The 22890-nt window shown below is 37.8% G+C and overlaps 1 protein-coding gene across 4 annotated transcripts in view; it reads left to right on the forward strand.

Moving 5' to 3' along the window:
• Positions 1-22890, forward strand: part of KCNIP4 (potassium voltage-gated channel interacting protein 4) — a 346284-nt gene that overhangs the window by 161117 nt on the left and 162277 nt on the right. The window contains exon 1 of one of the 4 annotated variants that reach the window (XM_065735724.1): positions 2601-2819. The exons of the other annotated variants lie outside the window; for them this stretch is intronic. Coding sequence (XP_065591796.1) covers positions 2720-2819 — 100 coding nt within the window. The 5' untranslated portion in view covers positions 2601-2719. Of the gene's footprint in view, positions 1-2600; positions 2820-22890 lie in introns of those variants that run through there. 4 annotated transcript variants of the gene reach the window in all.

Below are 22890 nucleotides of genomic sequence, written 5' to 3' on the forward strand. Positions count from 1 at the left end.
AATTATCAACAGCTTGACAGTTTGTATGCTGCTTCTGACTTTCTATAGCAAATAAAAAAATTATTTGTCTTTGTAATAAGTTGTAGGAACATTGCCTTTAAAATGTTCCTATGGATTTAGAACATTATTTGTATCTTCATCATATGTATGCTTAAAATTACTATTTAGATTTTTCTCAGTCAGAATCCAGAAACTGTAGCTTCTGTTAGAGATTCTGTTTTCAGTTTTCCATATTGCATGGGACTCCCACTGGTGCTTTGACCTTTCTGGACTGGACTCCCATTTGAGTTTTCTCGTGCTTTGCACAGACATCTGCATTTAGTTCTACCAATGGAAGACACCGTTAGCATCTCTTGCTGTCTGCTGTCCTACCAATGATAGCCTTCCCCAAAATCTGTTAGCATAACAGTTTGTAGATGCATCCAGGTTTGCTTTAGGCAAAGCAGTGAAGATCAGCTCAGATCACTTATCTGATCTTCATAAGAAAATCCAATTGATCTTATGTGATGCAGGGCAGGCTCCCATAAACTCTTGATTAGGTGGTAAGGAATGGCAGAGGGTAGTAAACATCCTGGAGCAATGACCAGAAATGGAAAGCAGCTTAATGGCAACTCCAATGAATGTGAGTGCAGAAGAAGAGGAAATGTCAGGGAGAAAGGTAAGCATTCCTGGGGACTCTCAATGTAGTCTCACTCGTCAATTTTCAATTCAAATTGATTGGGCCTTTTCACAACATTGACATTTCATGATATACTATATTAAGCAATAGCAATATGATTCACGGTACCTAGGATCTTAGTAATGTAAAATATTTACTGTATTCTAGTTTAAAGCTGCATCACAAGATGAGAAGTGATCATTTAGATATGTCCCCAGCATGAAATATGACCAGTGATTTCAATTTCATATATTTACTCTTATGATAAAAAGTAAGAATTTATACTAAATGCTTTGTTGAATAGGAGACAGCAAGAGAAATACCTTTTGTAAGGTTTCATAAAGTTTTACTAAAAAGCGATGAACTAATAAAGGAAAGGATAGTTGTGTATTATCTCTGTATATGTCAAAAAGAGAAAAAAAATATAGAGAAGATTCTCAAAGCTGGTTCAGAGCAGATGAGAATCACAGAATGGTTGAGGCTGGCAGGGACCTCTGGGTCCCATCCCCTCTCCAGCAGGGACACCAGAGCAGGACCTGCAGTCCTTAAAGCCATTGATAATGCAGCTTAGCAGATAAGATTTTCAGCTTGTTTGAAAGAAAGATTAAATGAGAGAAAGAAGAATGTAAAGAAAAATTTTGCAGCACTTAAAAATGGCTAACCAACGAAAAAATAGCCTGCAAAAGTGAAATGAATGCAAACTTTAAGATTTGCACTATGTCTTAGCAGAGCCAGCAATGGTCTATTTCAATATGCTTAGGATGGAGCATGTAAACCTTAAGTTTTCTAACAGACAAAGTGTTAAGCATCTTCAAGGAGTTCAGCCTTGAGCAGAAAAAGCATGGGATAGTGACATGCTAACATTAATCTGGATGGGTTTATCTATTCACAGTAGAAAGTGTTGTGGGTTGTTCTTATTTTTATTTATTATTCTATTTTATTATTTGTTATATCATTCCTCTTATTCCCACTTCTTTTCACTGCTTTCAGTAATGATAACCCACATCATAACACGAGTATTCCTGGGGGATTGGGAAGTTCCTGCCAGTTCTTATGCGACACAAAGATGGTTTTTGAACATGATCCAAAGAAAGAAATGGACAGTAATGGATTCCAGCCATGTGAGGGACAATACTCTACCAGAGAGGATTAAATTTATTGCAGTCGTTCCTCGCTAATTTTTGTTGTAATAGAGTCGCTGTTTTTCTAATGCAAATTCCTTCTTAGATGTTAAATTATTAAGGGATTGAAGTAGTGTTGCCTTAGCCATGGATGGCACTTAGTGCTGCGTGAGGCAGAGCTGCAGACCTCTGCAGGAGGACAGCAGGTGTGAGATACCTGGTACTCCTCCGGCTGCATTTGTGCTGTTTCTCTGGGAAAACACTCTGTTCAGCACATACGACTGAAGTGAGAGTCCATCAAAAATAACGAGTGTACTTTTCCCTCTTCCTCTCAATCGGTTCTTTCAAATTTTTGTTTACCAAACCAGCCCGAGCGCTAGATAAAGCTTAATAAGGAGGGAAAATTAAATGAGTTGTTGTTGTCGTTAACGATGAAAAGCGATTCATAACGCACGGTGCTGCGTTGCCAGCCACATGCTGCGCCTCTCCTTTATTATTTTATTTTTCTCTTCCCAGGAGAAACTCGCAGAAAGTTGGCACATCGCACCCCGGCACACGCAGGTTGCCCTGTCCCCGCGTCCCCTCCCCCGGTTCTTTCTTTCTTTTCGCTTCCTGCTCTTTTCTGTCCCTCCCTGTCCAATGCGAGGCCCGGTCCCCGCGTCTCCTAGGCGACGTGCTACCCACACCGACGCTGCCAGCAGCAGCGCGGCCACGCCGGCGGCTCGCCGGCCCCAGGTGGTTCTCCGCCTCGTTCTTCCCGGCCCGGGAACCCTCCTCTCCCCTTCCCTCCGCGCGGGAGCGGGGCTGCGCCCGGCGGGCCGCGGCCAGGATGTCCGCCCCGCTCCCCCCTGCCCCCGCGTAGAGCGATGGCTTCGCCAGGAAAGCCGGGCGGGAGAGCACTTTCCTCAGTGGCCGTGCTCAGACCATGACCTAACTCGCCATGAACTTGGAAGGGCTTGAAATGATAGCAGTTTTGATCGTGATTGTGCTCTTTGTGAAAGTGTTGGAACAGTTTGGGCTGATTGAAGCGGGTTTAGAAGGTAAGGGAGCGGTTTTTTTTGGTGGCTTGTCGTTTTTGGTTTTTTTTTCTGTGCCTGTTCTCTCGCGGGCACCGTGAGTGGGGTGTGCAGTGCTTACCTGGGTCACCCCAGCCCCATGGACACACTGGGGTCGCACTGTCCATCTTAAACTGCAGGGAAAATCCTTCTCTTGCAGGAAAAATAATCCTGCATGCTGCTGAGGTGACCAGCAGGGATAAAATCCATAAAATCCTAGTGTCTGGTTCCTGCTGTAACCCTGTAATTTTAAATCACTAGGTGGCAAAGGATGTTTCAGGATGCTAGCATGCAAATATTGCCTTAAATTTTTCTTGTCATCTATTCATGCAAGCATCTGGGACTGGGATTGTTGTAAATTCAACACAGCTGTTTTGTAGTATTCAAAACCTGTTGCATTTTGAATCTACTGTTAAAATGTGAAAATGGTCTTGAGGAAAAACTGTGATGCTCAGATTCATAATAAGCAACTTCAACATTCACTTTGGGCAACTGGGGGCAAGTTTTATTGCTTGATGCTTTATGACAGATCACCTGCACCCTTCTTAGCACCAGAGTTTTTTGCATAATAAATAAATAAATAAATAAATAAGAAATATGAAGCTTATATTATTTTTAGTGTACTTTTTATTTGTACTTTTTATTTTGAACACCGATTTCAGCAAAGTTGATAATGTACTATTATTCATCACACCCCAGTATTTTATCAGGTTCTAGACTGAAATGTTCTGCCTCAAATATTGAAAAAATACCTATTCTCAAATCTTCCTGTATGCTAGGATTTAAGTATGATGCATGTACTTGTACTCGTGAAAAGAGGAACTTCGTTGACTGAGGGAATGTAGTTTTCTGTGTTAATGAGTGACAATACAAACAAAACTTGATCCCATGAAACGATCTGAAGTGATGTTGTTTGTATTATACTTTTGAGAATTGCAGTCTTTTCTTCAAGTGACTCTTAGTACGGAAGTCTACACAAATGTTTCTCTGTGTTGCTGTGTAATTAGAACTAGCAAGTTTTAATTGGAGAATCTGGAAACCCTGAAAGTACTCACAAGAATGTGTTACCAAGTGCATTTTTACAGAGAAGGTGTGTATCTACTGGAGTGCATTACACTGAGGTGAGCTGACAACAGATTCCTTTTTAATGTGTTAACTTAAGCTTTTATTTTTGTTTTGTGTTCCATTGTAAATAGAAATGTCAGTCAACTTGAGAAATGCTGTGATAAGAGTTATCTACAGCACTAAAGGTTGCAGAGATTCTGCAAAATAGGCAGTGTTTTCCATCTAGATAGGTTGGCAGATCTCTGTGTTAAGTCTGATTGTCACACATGGTCCAGTTCCTTGGTAATATTTAGCACTTGATCATTGTCTATATTTGTTTTTATGGCTGGGGAAGTGGTAAAGCGAAGGCAATTAGGAATACAGTGAAGCTGCCTGATGGTGACTGCAAGATTTCTGTAAGAAAGAAATTGATAATGCAGCTGCCTGTTTTGTCTGCCTTGACAGTCAAAAGCCTGTCTGTCTGCATGTGCATGCAGTCTTTTAAGTTTCTTCATCCCTAGTGCAGTACAGCTTTTCAGCTCATCAGCTAAATTAAATCACAGGAAGATGCATATGTCCCATTTCTGTGATGTGCAAATGGTGTAAATGAGAAAAAAGGTGTGTTACATGAAAATCAAGCAATGGATATAAAGCAGTAGATGTAAACAATAATGTATGAAAGTAGGCTTTAGATAAATAGCACAGGCTTATGAATTCATTTGCTTATGGTTCAAGAACAGTGCAGGTTTATTCACAAAGTATTTCTTAAACTCAGAAGTTAAAGACTTGTTCACAATAGAAAATGGTTTATAACTTTTTAGGAGCAGTTGAACAAAATTTTATTTTAGTAAGGATTAGGACTGTTCAGTTCTACCCATACATAGTTAAAGGTTATATGCATCATAAAATTGTACAAGTTACAGGTGCTTTTAAGTAAAATGTTAGGGAAGAGAGGGTTTTATAAATGTACTTATGACTGCCCATATGCTTTCCTGGAAATTGATGAGGAAGTTAGTGGCACTTTCATGAAAATGTTTGTTAGAAGAATATCTGGTTTGGTCTGATTTAGGGTAGTTCATATCCTTTCTCCCCACCCCTTCTAAAAGGTTAGTGTGTCCCCAATTAAATCTTTCTGCATGTTTCATACAAATGAGTAGTTTTATATACCTGTGGCATGTGAGACACATCCTACATCTGTAAACCATCCATAGATTCAGTATCAGTCTGTACTGCAGTACATGCAAAGCAGGATGCTGAACCCTCTGAAGTTTACTGCAGCTTCGGTAAAGATCTGAGCATCACAGTTGGTCCCTACCTAAAGCCCTACGAAAAGCTTGAAGCTAGCCTGTCTTCCTTCCCAAACTGGTTTATCATGTTTCTGAATGTTGTGAACCACATCCGTATTTAATTTGAAAAATTCAGGTGCAATTTACGTAAATGGATGGCAAAATCTCATTTTTCTCATTGTAGTCTTTTAATAACTGTCATGAGTAATACTCTGCTTTAATCGTAATTTTAATACAAACTATATCTATAATAATAGTTCAGAAAGACATTATTTCTGAAAATAATGTTTTCAGAATAAAATATAAGAAAGTATGTTCTTACATTTATTTCCTGGTGCACTGCACTCACTTAAGTAGCAGTATGCTTCTGTGATTTTGCCATTGCCTTCAACTGCTGAGTGATTCTGTTGTTGTTATAAAAGTATTTTCAGTACTTTCAATATTGTATGACAGCTGCTACAGTGATAAGTAGCAGAATAGATTTATAAGTTTCTGTAGGTTGTGGGTTGCACAGACTTTATCTGTAGATGATGATGCATTGCACTCACTTAGCTAACTGTTCTTACTGTGTTTTTGCACAGTTGTCTTTAACTGCTGAATGGTTGTTATAACTGTTGTTACAAAGCTGCTTTCAGAAATATGTTTTTAATATTGTATGACAGCCCCTAAATTGATTAGTAGAGTGGATGTATTCAACCTCATGAGTTGTGCAGACTTTGTCTCTAGGTTAAATATTTAACAGTAGGTTATATCCTTTTTAAGAAAATGTAATGACTCTTAAAAAATGAATTTATTAGATTTAGCAAACAAAGTTGTAGATACAAATTTAAAATCAATTATATTTTTTCTTGTATGGAAAGCTTTCCCAAAAGTCATTCACAAATAAGGACTGAGCCAATCAAACATACAGTATGTTTTCATCTAAAGTGCTCTTCTGAGAAGACTGTGATCTTCATAGGCAAATATCATATGAACTTAATCAAAACATGGAAGAACTTTCTATTTGAATATCTTCTACTGGCTGCAGTTATTCTGGGTAAATTATCGGAGGGAATGTGGTTGAAACATCAAGAGGTCGGTTAAATGTTTTGTTTTTTTTTCTATAATGTTTCTTGGAAAATGGTAATTGTTTTTCAAAAGCTAAATCAATCCCTCATTAATAAACAGTAAAATAAACAATTCTTCCTGAGTGTACGCATTGAAACCAGTACTGCCAGGGATAAGATACAGAAAAGAATAGTAGAGGATATGGGTAATTAAAAGTATTCACATAAAATATATGCTATTCACAAATAAATGCTTTCATAGCAATTAGTAGCTACGACAAGGAAAAAAAAAAAGTCATACCAGTACTCATACATATTATGGTCAAATATGGTTTCTGAGTTCCCATGTTATTTGTACCTAATATGATAATTTCAAGATTAATGTCTGGAAACCTTACTTAGGAGCCTGAAGAGTGGCAGTAGTGGAACTTTAGAGATAACGTTGTTAGAGTTGAGATGTATTACTGAAAAACATTATTCCTCCAAAATGCCACAACAACTTTCAATCCCATTTTAATAATCCTGGGTAATGACAACTTCCAGTTAATTGTTTGGAAAAACAGGAAAACCATGGAAGCATAGGGAGTTCCTTGTGATATTTACAACTGTTTTTGACAAGGACTGGAAATGACACTGGAGTTATGTGGTTGCTCTGAAACTAGCAGTCTCTGTGCATGTTTTTTGATCTGATGGAAATTTCAACACTTCCACAGTGATATCACACTTCATCCTGATGTTCATGATTAGAAATGGAGGAATATTAGCTTCAGAACATTCATAATGACTAATATTTCATACCATAAATGTTTATAGTAAACATATGGGCTTTTCTGACATTTTGACTTTCTTAAGATCAACCTGCTACACTCTTTGTCCTTGATGTCAAAGAGAGTTATGTGCAGAATTATGAAGTGTGAAAGCAATCATGGACCAATATGTGAAATGAGTAGACAGAGCTGACAGTGTTCAAAAGAAAAAAAAGATGATAGAATGTTAATATTGGCAATTTCAGGCATTCCTTACAAGTAATTTGTTCAATTAAGTCTTCATATAAGATAAATTGAATTAAAACTGCTGTTAAAACGATTACTCTGATGCAGGCAAGTGAGCAGTAGATAGATACCTTTAATACAGCACTCCAGAGAAGTTTTCCTTGGTTAAGTATTTCTCTTCAAGCAGCACTAAGTCATTCTAGACAGCAGGCAGGCTGTCTTCCACACTAGGAACTTCAGTTCTGGTTGCAGCATCAAAAAACAGAGGTGGGTAAGCAAGTTTCAAAGCCAAGGGACTTTATGATAGGTGCCCTCAGTCCATAGCTACCTGCCCTAAAGCAGTCTGATGTCTCTAAATACCTGCTGAAGCTGGTCCATTGATACTGTAAAAGCTTTCTAGTGTCCCCAGGTCAGTGTCTACTGAAGGGCTGTTTTCTCAAGCCTAATGGTCACACTGATGACCACATGCTTGTAACTTGTATAAATACTGTAACTGCAAAGGAAGAAGATGTCAAAGAAACAAGCGAATAAAGACCACAGTGCTCCACACCGCAATACCCTTTGCAAACTTGCTAGTACGTGATAAACTTTTTTAGATAATAGAAGAATAGTAATATTAGAGCCAAGCAAGCTTTTGATCAGAAAAAAGTCAACATTCCTCTGTGACGAGTAGCTGTGATTAATTTTGTGAGCACATGGGCCTCATTCTTGTTGCAGTTTGGTTATTAGTTATCTTGTATAGAATGGGACTTTGAATAAATGGAAATTAGCTCCACTACAAAATGGAGAAAAGCTAAACGTTTGGCTGAGCTTTAATATTTTGCAATTTTAGAACATACTCTCAAAATATTATGAGAATAATGTGAGTAGGAGAAAGATACATGATTTTGGTCTAGTAAATCTCCATCAGGAAGACTTTTGATATTTGCCACTCCTACTGGCTACTCAATGTTGAATTTATATTTTGAAAGTACCTGTTTAATTTGTTTAATTTAAATAAGTAAATTTGACATTCTTACTGTCAAGGAGCCATAATAATCAAGAGAAAATTGTATGCAGGATAGTGTTTGCCTATCACTGTAAATTGCCTTAATTTTTACTTATTCTCCACAAGGTTCAGTTCATTTTTAATGAAAATCTGTAGATGCCCTCTAGAAATACTTATTGACTCTCTTCTTTTTCCACTTCTGGCCTGTATGTTAGCTAAGAGCAAATGTGGGTGCTACAAATTAACATATGCACAATCTATACCAAGTTTTGAGAACTTATTACTCTTCAATACTTAAGGCTGAAATAGCAAAAGAGAAATCTTTATTTCTTTTCTTTTTAGTTTTAGAAACAATATAAGTTAAATTGATCTTATGCATTATTTTTTTTTTCCTGGGTATTTAGAACTAATGGAAGAGTTTTAAAAGTGGAAGAGTTTTAAAAGATTGTGGTTTTGTCAGTGAGTAGCAGAAAAAATGGCATACTTAACTTTGTAGGCAGAAGAAAATCTCAGACATGATATCAGGTGATACTATTCTGTTAATAAATATATTAGTGCTCATAAGACTTTCTGTACCTTTTTTTTTTTTCTCTGTTGAGTTTAAAATGTTATGCAGCGGTACAGGGAATTATATCCTGATACGTAGAAACACATGAGGAAAAGGAAGGCAGAGACTAGATAATTTCACAGGTTGAATCAAGAGGTGAATCACAGAATCGTAGAATTGGTTGGAAAAGACTCTCAAGATCAAGTCCAACCGCAACCAAACCATACTACCCTAATTGTAACAACTCACCTCTAAATTACATCCCTGAGCACCACATCCATATAGTTTTTAAACATTCAGGGATGGTGACTCAACCACATCCCTGGGGAGCCTATTCCAGTACTTAACAACCCTTTTTGTGAAGAAGCTTTTCCCGATATCTAACCTAAACCTCCCCTGCTGTAACTCGAGACCACGTCCTCTTGTCCTGTCACCAGTGAGAAGAGACCAACCCCACTCTCACTGCAGTCACCTTTCAGGTATTTGAAGAGAGCAATAGTATCTCCCCTTAGCCACCTCTTCCCCAGATTAAACAGCCCCAGCTCCTTCAGTTGCTCCTCATAGGGCATATTCTCCAAGCCCTTCTCAAGCCTTGTTGGCTTTCTTTGGACCTGCTTCAGCACCTCAATGTTCTTTCTGTACTGAGGTACCCAAAAAGTGAACCAGTACAAGGTGAGCTTCACCAGTGCTGAGTACAGGGCCATGATGACTTCCCCAGTCTGCTCACCACACCATTCCTGATACAAGCCAGGATGCATTTCGCCTTCTTGGCCACTTGGGCACACTGCCTGCTCGTATTTAGCTGACTGTCCATTGGTACACCAAAGTCCCTTTCTGTCAGGCAGCTTTCCAGCTACTCCTCCCCAAGCCTGTAGGGTTGCCTGGGGTTGTGACCTAAATGCAAGACCTGACACTTGGCCCTATTGAAATTCATACAGTTTACTTTGGCCCATTGATACAGTCCGTCCAGGCTCCTCTGTGAAGGATTTATCAGATCATGTGTGTATGCTATCGGGCAATAACTTCCATGCATTTACTTTTGTAATGAACCTCCACAGTGTGTTTGACTAAATCAGGAAATACACTTGATAAAAGAAGAGGACAAGTGAGCACAAGTGATGTGTTTTTGTTTGGGATCCATCCATCTGAATCAGTGATATTCTCAAATTAAGAGAGCTATAAAGTTTTCTTAAAGTTGCATGAATCCAGAACCTAGATGTGCTGTGAAGATGACAAGGAATGAAAGAATAGTCACTTAATTTCACAACTTCTTTCTTTTTAATATTGTTTAAAAATAGTGTCCAGTTCCAGTCATTGTCGTCCCCCACCTTGTAGTTCAAGTGGTTTGTTTCTCTGAATCATTCCCAGACTTATACTCCTTTTAAAGTAGGCAGTAGATGTTTTTCTAGCTCTGTGTCAGTCAGAGGAAGAACAACTAAACCTGTATTATCTCTATGATGCTGTCTTTGTTAATATGCTTTTGTCTATTCCTAATGTGTTTTAATAATAACCAATGCAAACAGAAATTCTGAAAGTTTATCACCAGCTTTTTAATAATGTATGTTTTTTTTGTCTCAGTTTCCTGTTTATGTTTTCTGTAAATCCTGATTCATTCAGTTTATTACCCTCTCTTCCACTTGTTCCCTATTAGTCACATTTATAACCAGTGTAGCTACTATACCATTGAAGGAAAATGAGTTTTTAACCAAAGCATCTCTTGGATTGCAACACTTTTGTCTTCTAATGTGTGTTCCCATGTAATTACTATCATTTACTGTATTTTTTGGCCTGATTTTCCCATAAGTTACCTTCACTCAAAATATTCCTTAGCTTCAGAAAATCAGGCTTTTTGATACACTGATGTATGGAGTTAGTTATATAGATACATGCACTTTGAATTCATACTCAATTCAATTTGTTCACATGCAATCCAATTAGGTGCTCAATTCTGATTCAGTTTTGACCTCTTTCTAGATGAAAGACATTTAATATATCACTTGTTAATATTTAGTTCAGTGTCTGCATTAATAGAAAATATTAACTCCAAATATTTGGAAATTTATTTCATGTTATATAAAGCATATATCTCCCTAACATGACATCATTGTATTCTGTAGCTTGATTCAGAGGATTAATAGCATTTACTCTGAAAAAAAGCTCACTAGATCTTACATCATTGCAATTATGAATTTTTTGCATTACGCTTAACAAACATTCTGCTGGTTGCGTTGGTTCATTTCTGATCAACATACTGCCTTCTGTACTCCTCTGTAAGACTCTGTTGTCAGATTCAGGTAGATCCATGTGGATTAACCTCACAATAATCACATTATAAATGGCTTATTTTTGGTTGTTTTACTTTCTCATGCTCTCACTTGTGCGGTAATAAGGATTACTTGAATTTTCCAAGTTTTCTTTTCCTGTTTTTTTTTTTTAATTATTATTATTATTTATTTTTCTCTTAGCAGTTGATTTATTGGGTCTGTTGAATTTCCACTCCTATGTATCATGTCAAAGGTGAAAGATTCAGCAGTAACACCAAGTGCTAGACAGCCGTAACATCTAGAATACTATAGCTTATATTATCATGTTGACCTGTAGCTTATATTATCATGTTGACCTGTGACTCTTTCCTGAATTATCTGCCCAAATTTCTTCATATAAAGTTATAAACGAGTGTATGTTTTCTTAAGATTGTAAGGAAGATTGTATGCTTTTGCTTTTTTTTTTTTTCTCTCTTGTAGAAGAGTACTTCATGTAGTTATCTGACCTGTTTCTCTGGTAGCCATTGATTAATTGTTCACCGCCTGATAGAAAGTTTAGTCCAGACAAACTAAATGCTGCCTAAACCTAATGAGGCAGATGATGTAATCAGATAAAGCACCTCTGATTTTTGCTTTTCACAGTCGTTTTCCCCTCATGGTATCTCTCAATGTCGTTTCCAGTTATCTTTATTTCTGGTAGCCATTATTGTTAATTTCTGATAACACTACAGAAGCATTAAAAAATAAATTTCTTCAGTCATATTTTCCTTTTTGGATAAACAGCCCAAAATTATTCTTCCTTAAACAGACAGATAAAACTTGTTTTGTCTAAAGCAGTCCACAGCAGCCTTCTCATTGCCAATTATGTGAAATAAGGGAAAAAAAAAAGAGATTAAGCCAGGTGAGTACTTGTTTATTATCCAGTTATTTGTTTCTCTTATTCTTTGATCCTCGGTTACCATTTTCAGTCAGGTTTACAACCTTTTGTGCTCAGTTTTCTGTTGCTGTGTCAGTTATGCCATCACATACACGGGTAAGAAGAAGCTACATCTTTTATTAAAATCATTGTGGAGTTGAAAAAATGTAAAGATAAGAGTTTCTGTGCATGTATGCAGTGAGAAGGGGAGGAAATATTCTGGAGAAAATCTTAGTGACCCAGAACTCAAATCTGTAATGCATTCTTTAAAGAGGAAGTAAAAGAGTTATGTGCAGTATGTCAGGAGTGTCATACCTCACAGCTGCACCTCTAGGTGCTGCACTTACTAGAACATTTCCAAAAAGAAATGCCTTTTGGACTATTTACATTGTCCATACACTCTATCTCCTTGATTTAGCTCATGTGTATAATTCATAAGTGAAGAAACTTCAAGTACAAACTACTTTACTTCTTCCTAAGCCATCAAGAAGACTTATTTTTCTAAACTATCCATTTCACATAGGTAGCTGTAAAAATACCTACACTTTTGAATACTTCATCTCAGAGGTTAACACTGTGTTCATATTACAGTATTGTCAAAATGCTGTTGTTGCTGAGATTAGCATTTTCTTGAAAAATATGGTCTAATTTCACTAATGCATTGTAAGAACGCTCTATATTAAAACATTTTTATTACCTAGTTTACAAATATTTCAAAGCTAATGTAATACATTTCAAGGTTAATTGCTACTATTATCTCCATTTAGAAAACCTTATGCCCTCATTTCTACTGAAGATTACTTATTATACAAAATTTGTATTTATCTGCTGTATGCATTAGCAATAGTGAAGCACTTTTTTTTCTAGAACATTCTTTAGCACCTTGACTGATGTAACTTCACTGTGATCCAGAAGGGAACTCTTCTATTCTCTCACCCCTTCCTTCAAATTCTTTTAAGAAGATCAGACATTCATCTTGTAGCTCACACTTGTTTGTCATTTAGCTGGCCAAATTCCTTGGCAAATACCTGTGTTGAGATTTCCTATGCAGAGAACAAGCCATCTACACTTTTGGCATCAGAAGTTCCTCCTTGATCAGGTTTTTTTTTAATTATTTTTTATTGTGCTTCTTCCAAGTGATGGGGTGGCTCTAGGGCACCAGGAAGGACAATTGCTGCTGGCAGAACAAACCATGTGCAGGCATTTCTTATCTGTATCTCAGTACCCTTGAGACCAACAAAACCAAGAAACAGCCTGCCTACATTTCTCTAATGGTGGCTAACCATGCTTATCTGTTACGCTTAAGAGGCAGGCAGAGACCAATCTTGCTGTGTATATATATAGTGAGCTTGATATTTCTGGAAATCCCAGATTTGTGCAGATAATTGATAATGCTCATGTGCAATAATTTGGAGAGTAAGACCTACCTTATTCTGTCACTTGCAGGAGGGCGTGCAGTTTGCACACCTGGAAAATAATCCCTCATCTGAGTTAAATCTTTGTATTTTCATTGGAAAGAACTTTTTCTCATATTGTATCATATTTTATTTAGCTGTAGGTTATACATGTTAAATACTTCTAGTATATTTATGCATTGTCAGAGCTGCTTCCTTTGAAATCTAAGATTCATATTTGTATTTATAAGAAAAAAAAATGTATGTGCTATTAGAAAAGCATTTGCCACTGTTACCTAGAAGGATCTCGGGATAGTAGATGAATTGCAGGTCTGATTTGCACTGTGACTTAGAGCTTGCAGTAAAAGCTTCACTTTTCTAAATTTCCTATTTTACTATGTTGGGCCATGATATCAGAGGTATATGATGATGGTAGAGGTTGAACTTTCTTTCCAAGATTCCGTTACATTTTGTTGTTGTGTGATGGCAGCAGTGGGGCAGTCTGACAAAATGGCATCTGACATGGAGGTGAGTATGAAAGAAAATTCCTTCATGTGGAATTCCTTCATGCTCTGACAGGTCCACATCTCTCCTGTACTGCAGACTCCACATACGGAGACAGTACTCCAGGTGAGGTCTCAGCCGAGCAGAGGGCCAGGATCACCTCCCTCACCCTGCTGGCCATGCTTCTTTTGATGTAGCCCAGGATATGGTTGGCTTTCTGGGCTGTGAGGGCACAATGCTGGCTCATGTCCTGCTTCCCATCCACCAGTACCCCCAAGTCCTTTATGTCAGGGCTGTGCTCTATCCTTTCCTCCTGCAGTTTGTATTGGTAATGGGGGTTGCCATGACCCAGGTCCAAGACTTTGTACTTGGCTTTTTAGAACCTAGAACTTTAGATAAGGTTCCCTTGAACCCACTGCTCGAGACTGTTTCCTTCAATGGCATCCTGACCAACAGGCGTGTTAACCACACCACACTTGGTGTCGTCCACAAACTTGCAGAGGGTGTGCTCAATTCCACTGTTGATACCAGTGATGAAATACTAAAGAGCATCAATGAAAATACACGAGCATGAAAATTGAATTAAGTAACTTGAGTTTAAGACTTCTAAGACTTATTTAACAAATTGAAGTTCCGTTCTTACCCACATATGCCAATGTTAATGTAGGAGGCCCGTTGTGATTTGAAGACAAGTTAGAACTCTCTCCCTCTTATTCATCATGGCAAAGCTCATAGTACATGTTTTGGCCAATTTTAAGACTCTCGTAGGTCTTGTACCATTTACTTTCCACATTCAAAACAATTTTGTGTTTCTTTTCTGAAATTTTATCAGTTTTTCATAAACTTCTTAGAGGACTGATAATCTGATTGGACATAGGATTCAAAACAGATATCAGACAAGCCAGGTAATATCCGTACCTTGCATGTAGTTGCTGATTACCTCTGATACATGTTAACATTAGCTAGCTAATCTTATAATTTCATATAAAACAGAGATATGCATATTAATGATTCTATGGAGAGCTAAAGGGAAGCATAAATTCCCGCATTATTCTTTAGAAGAGCTCATGAGAAAATCTGTGGTAATTGATGGTTCAGCAAAAGCAAATGCTGAGTCCTGCACCTGGGGAGAAATAGTGGGAAGACCTGCTAGAGAAGAGCTCTGCCAAGAAGTACCTGAGTGTTCTAGTGGACAGTGCGTTGGTCATGAGCCAGCAGTGTGCCCTTGTAGCCAAGAAGGCCAGTGGTATCTTGTGGTGCATTGGCTGAGGCTATACTCTTTTCAGTGATGGGTACATTACAAACAGTAATGGCCAGAAACTGGAATATACAATATTCCACACAAACATACAGAACTTCTTTATGGTGAGGGTAAGCGCTGGAACAGATTGCCCAGAGAGGTTGTGGTTTCTTCATCTTTAGAGATGTTCAAGACCCATCTGGACACCTACTATAGGGATCCTGCTTTAGCAGGACTGTTGAAATCCACGATCTGTTGCACTGAAGAAGTAACAATTTTAGTATTGGTATGTTTTCCACATTAATTAACATTTTAAGAAATCAGTGTGTTTTGTAGATGTATAGAATCAGGAAAGATAGTTCCAAGTACTATGTCGGCATCACTGCTTTCCCGGGAGGGGGATGTTTTTTATATTGTAATTGAAGAATAATAATGAAACTATAACTTACTGTTATCATAATATTAAATGCTTTCCATTTTTTTTAAATATGATTGTCTCAGTTAGCAAATATGTGATTACTTGGATCTAATTAAATATTATTTCAGTCTTGACCTCAGCTTGTTTCTTGGATATGAGCTGTAATGGGCAAGTAATTTGAGACCTCTTGCAGTGCCCTTGTCAGATGGATACAAGGTGAAAAACATCCTCACTCATCCGTCAGGTAGATTGTCAGTGTAAGGTCTTTTCTCAAATAATCACTTGAGGGAACGTTTCCTTCAATGTCAGATGTTTTTCAGCAGCAGACATAGCTGTGGATAGTTACCCCAGTGAATGGTAACTGGCAATGGATCAATCTGTTTTGCAACTATGTTTTCTAGTGCCTAAATCCTCAGGATTGATCACTGTAAATGGGTGCTTGTTCTCACGGAAGGAGCATATTTATTTTCTAAGCATGTGAAAGTTTGCTTCAAGGTACTGGCAGGGGCAGCATGTGCAGTATTGCAGTGGTGCCACAGACTTAAAAGCACAGGCCTTGGCTTTCCTTTACATTGTGACCGATAATGTGAATTAAATCCTCACCTTATGACAGACTTTCTCAGCACCTATAAAAATACTGTCTTTCTCAAGAGAAGCTGTAAAAGTGTTCCTTTCTAGTTAGAGAAGGTCTTCATAAAGATTGTACCATGAGGCACCTCTTAACATTGGAAGTGTAAAGGTCTATTCAGTCCTACCTCACACCTAGCTCTCAATAATTAAATGGGTTTTTTTGTTTTTTTTTTTCTTCTCCTAATACACCTTTATGATGTCTTGAGCTCCTGGAATGAATCCTGAAGTACTCTGCATCCACCTAGAATTTTCATTTGAATTTCAGAACAGGAATGCACTTGCAGTTGTACTCATGAGTCAAGTCCTCTGAACTTCACTTCTGCTACCTCTGTACAAATACTTCCTGGTTGCAAGAGCAGCAGAAAAGGGATAAGTTGATACTCTCCAGTAAACAAACTGTCCTTGTCTCTTTTATCATTTTATTTTTTTTTTTTTTTCTTATTAGATCTCAATTTCCTTATGGGAAATTGAAAGTATTCCCAAAATAGATCTGTCACGGTCAAAATAGGCTCAGCTTGAAGAAGATTAATATAATATAACTGATAACAGAGTCAGACATGGAGAACTAAAAGGAAAAAAAACAAAACAAAAAACAACCAAGATCACCTTCCCTCCAGACCCCCTTCTTCCAAGGCTCACACTCAGTCTTGTCTCTTCTGTCTGCATCTCCAAGCGGCACAGGGGAACCAGGAATGATGTGTGTGGTCAGTCCAAAATGCTTCACCTCTGCTGCTCCTACATGGTCACTCTGTGCCCTTGTTCCAGCATGGATTCTCTCCCATGGAATGACGTCTTTCCTGAAGTCATCTCATGTGGGCTGTCCACAGGCTGCAGCTCTTTGAGCTCCATCTTATGTTCATACCACAGGATCCATCCTTCAGGAGTGCACTGCTCCAACATGGGTACCCACAGGCAGCAGCTCCTCCCAACCTCCTGCCGTGAGGAGGACAGGAGCTCCTCTCTATGGACTGCAGCTCTGGCTTCAGTTCTGCTCCTGGGGTCTCCTGGGAGCTGCAGCTTCTCTCAGGCCACATCCCCTGCTGCTCCATGGGCTTTTCTGCAATGAATTGATGGCTTCAGGGCTGTTTTTTTCCCATCTTCTCACTCCTCTCTCCCAAATGTTGTTGGTCAGCATAGTTTTTCACTTCCTTATATTTGCTCTCCCAGAGGCACACCCAGCATTGCTTACAGCTCAGTTCTAGCAGTAGTGGGTCCCTTCTGGAGCCATCCAGAGCTGGCTGTGATCTGACATGGGTCAGTGCTGGTCTCTGCTCACAGAGGCAGATCCCTTGCTACCAAACCCTTGTGATGTAAACCCAATACAATGGCCAGTATTTTCAGGAGCCAGGAAGGATCCTCAGGAAGAGGATTCCAAAACTAAAGTCAAAGATGATAATACGGACTGCTTACTCATTTCCTGAAGCAGATATTTTAATATCTAAACTTCTTTTCACACACATTTTGTTATACTTCATTAAAGCTTAGAAGATATTTTTGAGGCCTGATCCATTATAAACTCAATCTTATCATTTGGGTCTTCTGTATCTCCAGCCTTCACCATTGTCCTAGAAGTTAGATTCAGATGGAAACAGTTAACAGTTGTCTGGTGAAGGGTAAAAAGAACCAAAGGGAACAGGAGCTGCTATATGAGGTCAGCTCTCTGTGGGTCAGGTTAGTAAGACTGCTTCATGGACTTTGCTGCAGCTGGAACCCCATTCTCTGGGGAAAAGAGTGTAAAAACAATCTTAAAGATTCTAAAAGACTCTAAAACATCTATGGATATCAGAGTTGTAATGACTTAACTAACTTTATGAGGTTGTAATGCAGTTTATTCTAATGCTATACTTCGTACGGTTTTATGGACACTGCATGTTAACTGTGACCCCAGCTTTACTTTGTCAATTTTTGGGGGTCTTTATATAGCTGTTCCTTTTGTTAAGTATTTAATTTATACTCTGGCAGAATGTCAGCACTTGGAATAATTTGAAGGGGAATTCTATTTCAGCTTTTGCCATTTATTTCAAGTGCCACACCATTTCCTTTAGTCTAAGAAGCTTAATCTGGTGCCGTGGATCAAGGGTTCCAAATTGATTGCTCTCAAGTGGGGAAGCACGACTGACTGAATGTGAGTGATCAGCTTCAAACTTTATTGTTGGTTGCACACGGATTATATGGTTTCTCTATAGTTTCTCTCCAGCGAGCGTGCCGGCTTATCATTGGTTGCCAGTGAAAGTTGCTAGGCATGTTACTACAACACCAAATAGCTGCTAAGCACGGTATACACACAACATTGATCATTGCTAGGCAAAGTATTGGCAACATAGATGATTGCTAGGCAAATGCTAGGCGATGCATATACAACAAACACTAAGTAGTTTCTAGGTATAGCAGGTAACAAAGCAGTCCTGTTACTCTTGAGCAGTCATCTGGCCATATCCATTGTTCAGTTTCACCTTGGGCTTAGGCTGTTTACGGCTTAGCCCAAGGATACTGTGACCTTCTGCCAGTATCCAGTACCTTTTCCATAACTGTGCAGTCTGTGCTACCACTCAGGCTATGCTCTTACATACCATCATGTCCCCCTTGGTCTTGCAGCCATTCCTCAACAATCTGGCACTCCCTTCAGAAAGTCTTACTTTCAGTCTTCACCATAAAGAGACTGGCTATTTTAGATGATGTATTTCAAAAGATTTTCACACTGAGAAGGCAACTGTTTTGAGATGTTTATAAGAGTGATAGGGAAGAGCTACAAGAAGTAATCCTAGAGCACTTCAGACAAGCTCAGAGATTCCTGTCTTCCCCTAGGAGCCATCTGAATTTCCAGTTATGCCTTCAGCAAACAGTTTGGATTTGTAGATGGTTTTCTTGACCATGTAACTCTTACCAAGTCAGTTCCACAGTGTGTTCTTAAGGAATTCACACCATATAGCCTCTTAGCTTGTTCGGGTCTGCGAGATGTGGTGGAATATGATAGGAGAAGCCCTAGAGTGAATTTGTGTCCTCTTGGCATTCCCTTCTAAGATAGTTTGATCTAGGAGGAAATTTTCATGTGCTTCTGCAGTTGCTCACTATGCAGGCATCAGTGCTTTTTTTTCATTTGAAATTATTGTCAATGTATCATTTTATTGTTTAAAATCGGTGTAATTATCTTCTTGTTTAATGTAGTGAAAAGTATATCTGCCAAATATAGCATTGCTAGCACTGACAATATAGACATCATTGGAATCACATTGAAAGTCATTATTTTCTTCAAGTAACCAATTAATGAAAATTTTCCCTTTCAAAGATCTAGAGATTATTTGAGTTTCAGTAGTGAGAACTTTTTCAAAGCAAACAAATTTCAGGAATGCATTTATAAGTCAAATGTTCAAAATTAATTCATTAGCCTATGGCTATCTTCTTGATGTGGCAATGACCTTAACAATGCACGTGATTACATCCATAATGTATTTTGGACTGCTTTTATCTACGTCCTAAATAGTTACATCTAGTATAGTGGCTCTGTATTCCTACAGCTTAGTTTGGTAACTTCAAGAAGAGCTGTGCCTTAGCAAAATCCAGTTTCCTCTGTGTTGAACTTCTTCTGTGGCTTTTCTACTCCCATTTATACAGTTATTTTGTTTAGATTTCTGGGCACTTGATGCCTTTCTATGCTTACCTCTGAGATCCTAGTTCTATATTTTCTGTAGTGTAAGGATAGTTCATAACTTATGTCACATCTGTACTGGCTGCCCAGTACAACACCTCCATAGTCTTGTTAAGTCTTGCTTATCTTACTTCTGTCCTAGTCAAACTCACAGCAGTAACAGCCTTTTGTAACTTAAGATTTGATTCAGCAATTTGCTAATTTTGTTGAACTAGTCTTGAGACAACCTCAGATTTTTCTGCTGTATAGACATAGCCACAAGAATATGACCACTGAATTTCTTAGAGAGTTAGTAGCTCTCTAACATGGCAATTGGCAGTTTGTCATTAATTACTTGATGACAAGAATATAGCCCAGAATTCAGTGTCTGGGAGAAAATGTTTATAGAACACAAACCAGTGATGGAGTGCATAGGCAGAAAAAGTTTCCACACACAGTTTCTCAGGATTGATTTGATGAAACATAACTCTCAGGCTACCCAAAGCAAGTACTAAGAAAGTGAAACTGCCAACTCAGCTGGACTTTAAATGGGCAAAACAATTATACTCAAAATTCATAGATATTTGGGTCACTCCAAAGGGCCATCGCAGCTGAACACCTGTCAGCTGAGTCCTGTCTGACAATGGTATACAAGCTTAGAAAAACCGTGTATGCTGGTCTTATTAATTCTCCTTGTTCTGTTGACCATATAGTGTTGCAGACTCATCCTTTATAATTAAAAACTTCCGTATAGACTGTTTTTAACCTCTTTTACTGTGTAATATTTTAATTACTTTTAATAATGCCCTTTTAACAAAATCATGTGTGAAACATTTGTTGCATCTATGCAAAGCAACAGTAGAGGTAATGCCAGGAAAGCAAGGACATTTAAGTGTCAAAGCAGAAGTTAAAGTGAATACTCAGATAAGTCAGTCCACGTCATGTAGCCTGTTTTCCATTTCTCTCAATGCCCTCCGCTGTCCAGAGGCAATGCTGCCATGCCATGACAGCTCAGCTGTGTGCAACTAGAAACTTACCAGCAATTAATTTAACTTGGTACGTCACCTGGGAAAATTGAACTAATATTTATTTCTGATAAGATGCATTTTCTTTATAAAAGAAGCCAAAAAGGGAGATTTTGTTGTCTAGGGAATGTATAATGAGCACATACTGACATTGTGACAAATTGTCGGCCACTGAAACAGTATCTGGTGCTCTTGTGTATAACAAAGTATACTCATTGGAAAAATTCTCCTTTTATGCTTCAACCTTGTTAGAACCCTTTGGCTAACTAGGCAATTTCCTCTAACGTATTATTCAAAGGCAGGACTTCACATTAAGCAAATGAGCAGAGCACAAATGGAGATACTAAGAATGTTCATGGAGTGTGGTGGTCTTAGAAAACCACTTAATACAGAAACTCTGCTTACTACTATCAGTAAAACAAGTGAACAAACAAAAAGCTTAGGACTAAAAATTCACACCTTCTAAGCAGCCTATCTGAGAAACAAAAAGATCTCCACTAATGGTCTGTTGCTGGCAGTTCTATTTCAGAAAGAAAGAGTGTGTACTGAAAATATGAAAATGCTACCAAAAACTTAAGTAGTAGCAAGTTATAATGAAATTCTGGAGTTACTAGTTTGACTCCAAAATAAAGCGCTGCTGTAAAATGTCAGGGCATGCAATAGTTATATAAATATTTAAATATAATGCACTTTTCATAATATTTTGTCATAAATCTTGACTTTGTTTGTTTGTTTGTTTTTGCAATAAAACCATGTAGGGGCTCCCTTGCGTGCAACAGTAATGTATTTTCTTTATATCTATACAGAGTTTACTGTGCAGTGTTTACAAGAAAAGCAAGACTTTTTTTCCCAACATATCTAGTGTGCAAGTGATGCATAATGTATGATAAAAGATTGCTTTATAAAGGAATTTCTTTCAAATTAGGGCCTAACCTATGATTATCCATTACAGGAATTTAAATGTAATTGCTGGACTGCATGTTTCAGTTCTCCTCTGTTACACAATAATCACATATGGTTTTTAATTTTTTTTCTGTTTTCGTTTAGCAAAACCGTTAAATTATGTTTCTGTTGTCTCCTTTTGTCTTTTCTACCTTAAAGTACATATAATTTTTAAATACAGCTTCCTGTACCTGTAACTAGCTTTTTATTCTTCTGTGCAGCTTTATGGAGATTCAGCACACTTACAGAGCTAATCAGGTTGCAACATATCTCCTATTTTTATTATCATAATAATAGTGAAAATGCACCTCTGGCTTTCTAGCAAGTTCCTTCTGTTGTATGTGTCACGGAGATAAGATCCTCCCATAAGCGATTTTTAAAATATAGCACAATTTTGGTTCTAAACCGTACATCAACAAATATCATCAGTAAAAAAAAAAAAAAGTTATTATTATTAAAAAAAATGAAAAAAGTTTTATTGTATATCACTAAAACAGCTACAGCATATTTTGACCTTTCGTAAATGTTTTAGTTCAAGGCTGCAGGAGAAGTCACAGTGTTCTCCGTAGCAGTAATAGCAGTATTCTTCAGTGTTAGTTTATGTCAACCTGGAGTTACTTTGCATAGTTAGAGAGAATAGGATGCTTTTTGGGAAAGTAGCAAACCAAAAAAAGCAGACAGCTCATTGTCTTGAATTTTCTATGGCTCAATGCACCTTTTCTAAAGCAAAAAGGAAAAATCTGGCAAAATCTTTTAGTAAATTTAGTCTGAAAGTCAGTAAATCCTGAGATATTTCTCAACTGTGCTTCAACAGTGACTCCAAGTTTGAAACAAAGAGGTATATATGCAGTTTGAGATTTAATGTGAATGGAGAATAAATTGATTTCACATGATGGCATGGTATACTGGATGGCAAATGCATACTGAAGTCATACCTTGGTAAGCTCAAGTGTCATAGATATTTTCTTTTGATTCTTAATCTTTTTCATTCAGTGGTGAATTAGAGAGTAATACATATTTCCATGCAAAAAAGAACAATCTGTACATATGACTCTACAGAATTTTCTCTTAAAAAGCTTTATCTATCAAGCCCCTCAGTAGTTGCATTAGGAAAAAAAATGGTGTTCTAAACATTATAGACATTTAACAGTTATTTGTAGAAGGTGCACATTATTGTTAAAGCTGTTAAACAAAT

Source organism: Cyrtonyx montezumae, unplaced genomic scaffold, assembly GCF_038088225.1.
Source record: "Cyrtonyx montezumae isolate F1298 unplaced genomic scaffold, pur_monq_1.0 scaffold_2, whole genome shotgun sequence".
NCBI classification, from domain to species: domain Eukaryota; kingdom Metazoa; phylum Chordata; class Aves; order Galliformes; family Odontophoridae; genus Cyrtonyx; species Cyrtonyx montezumae.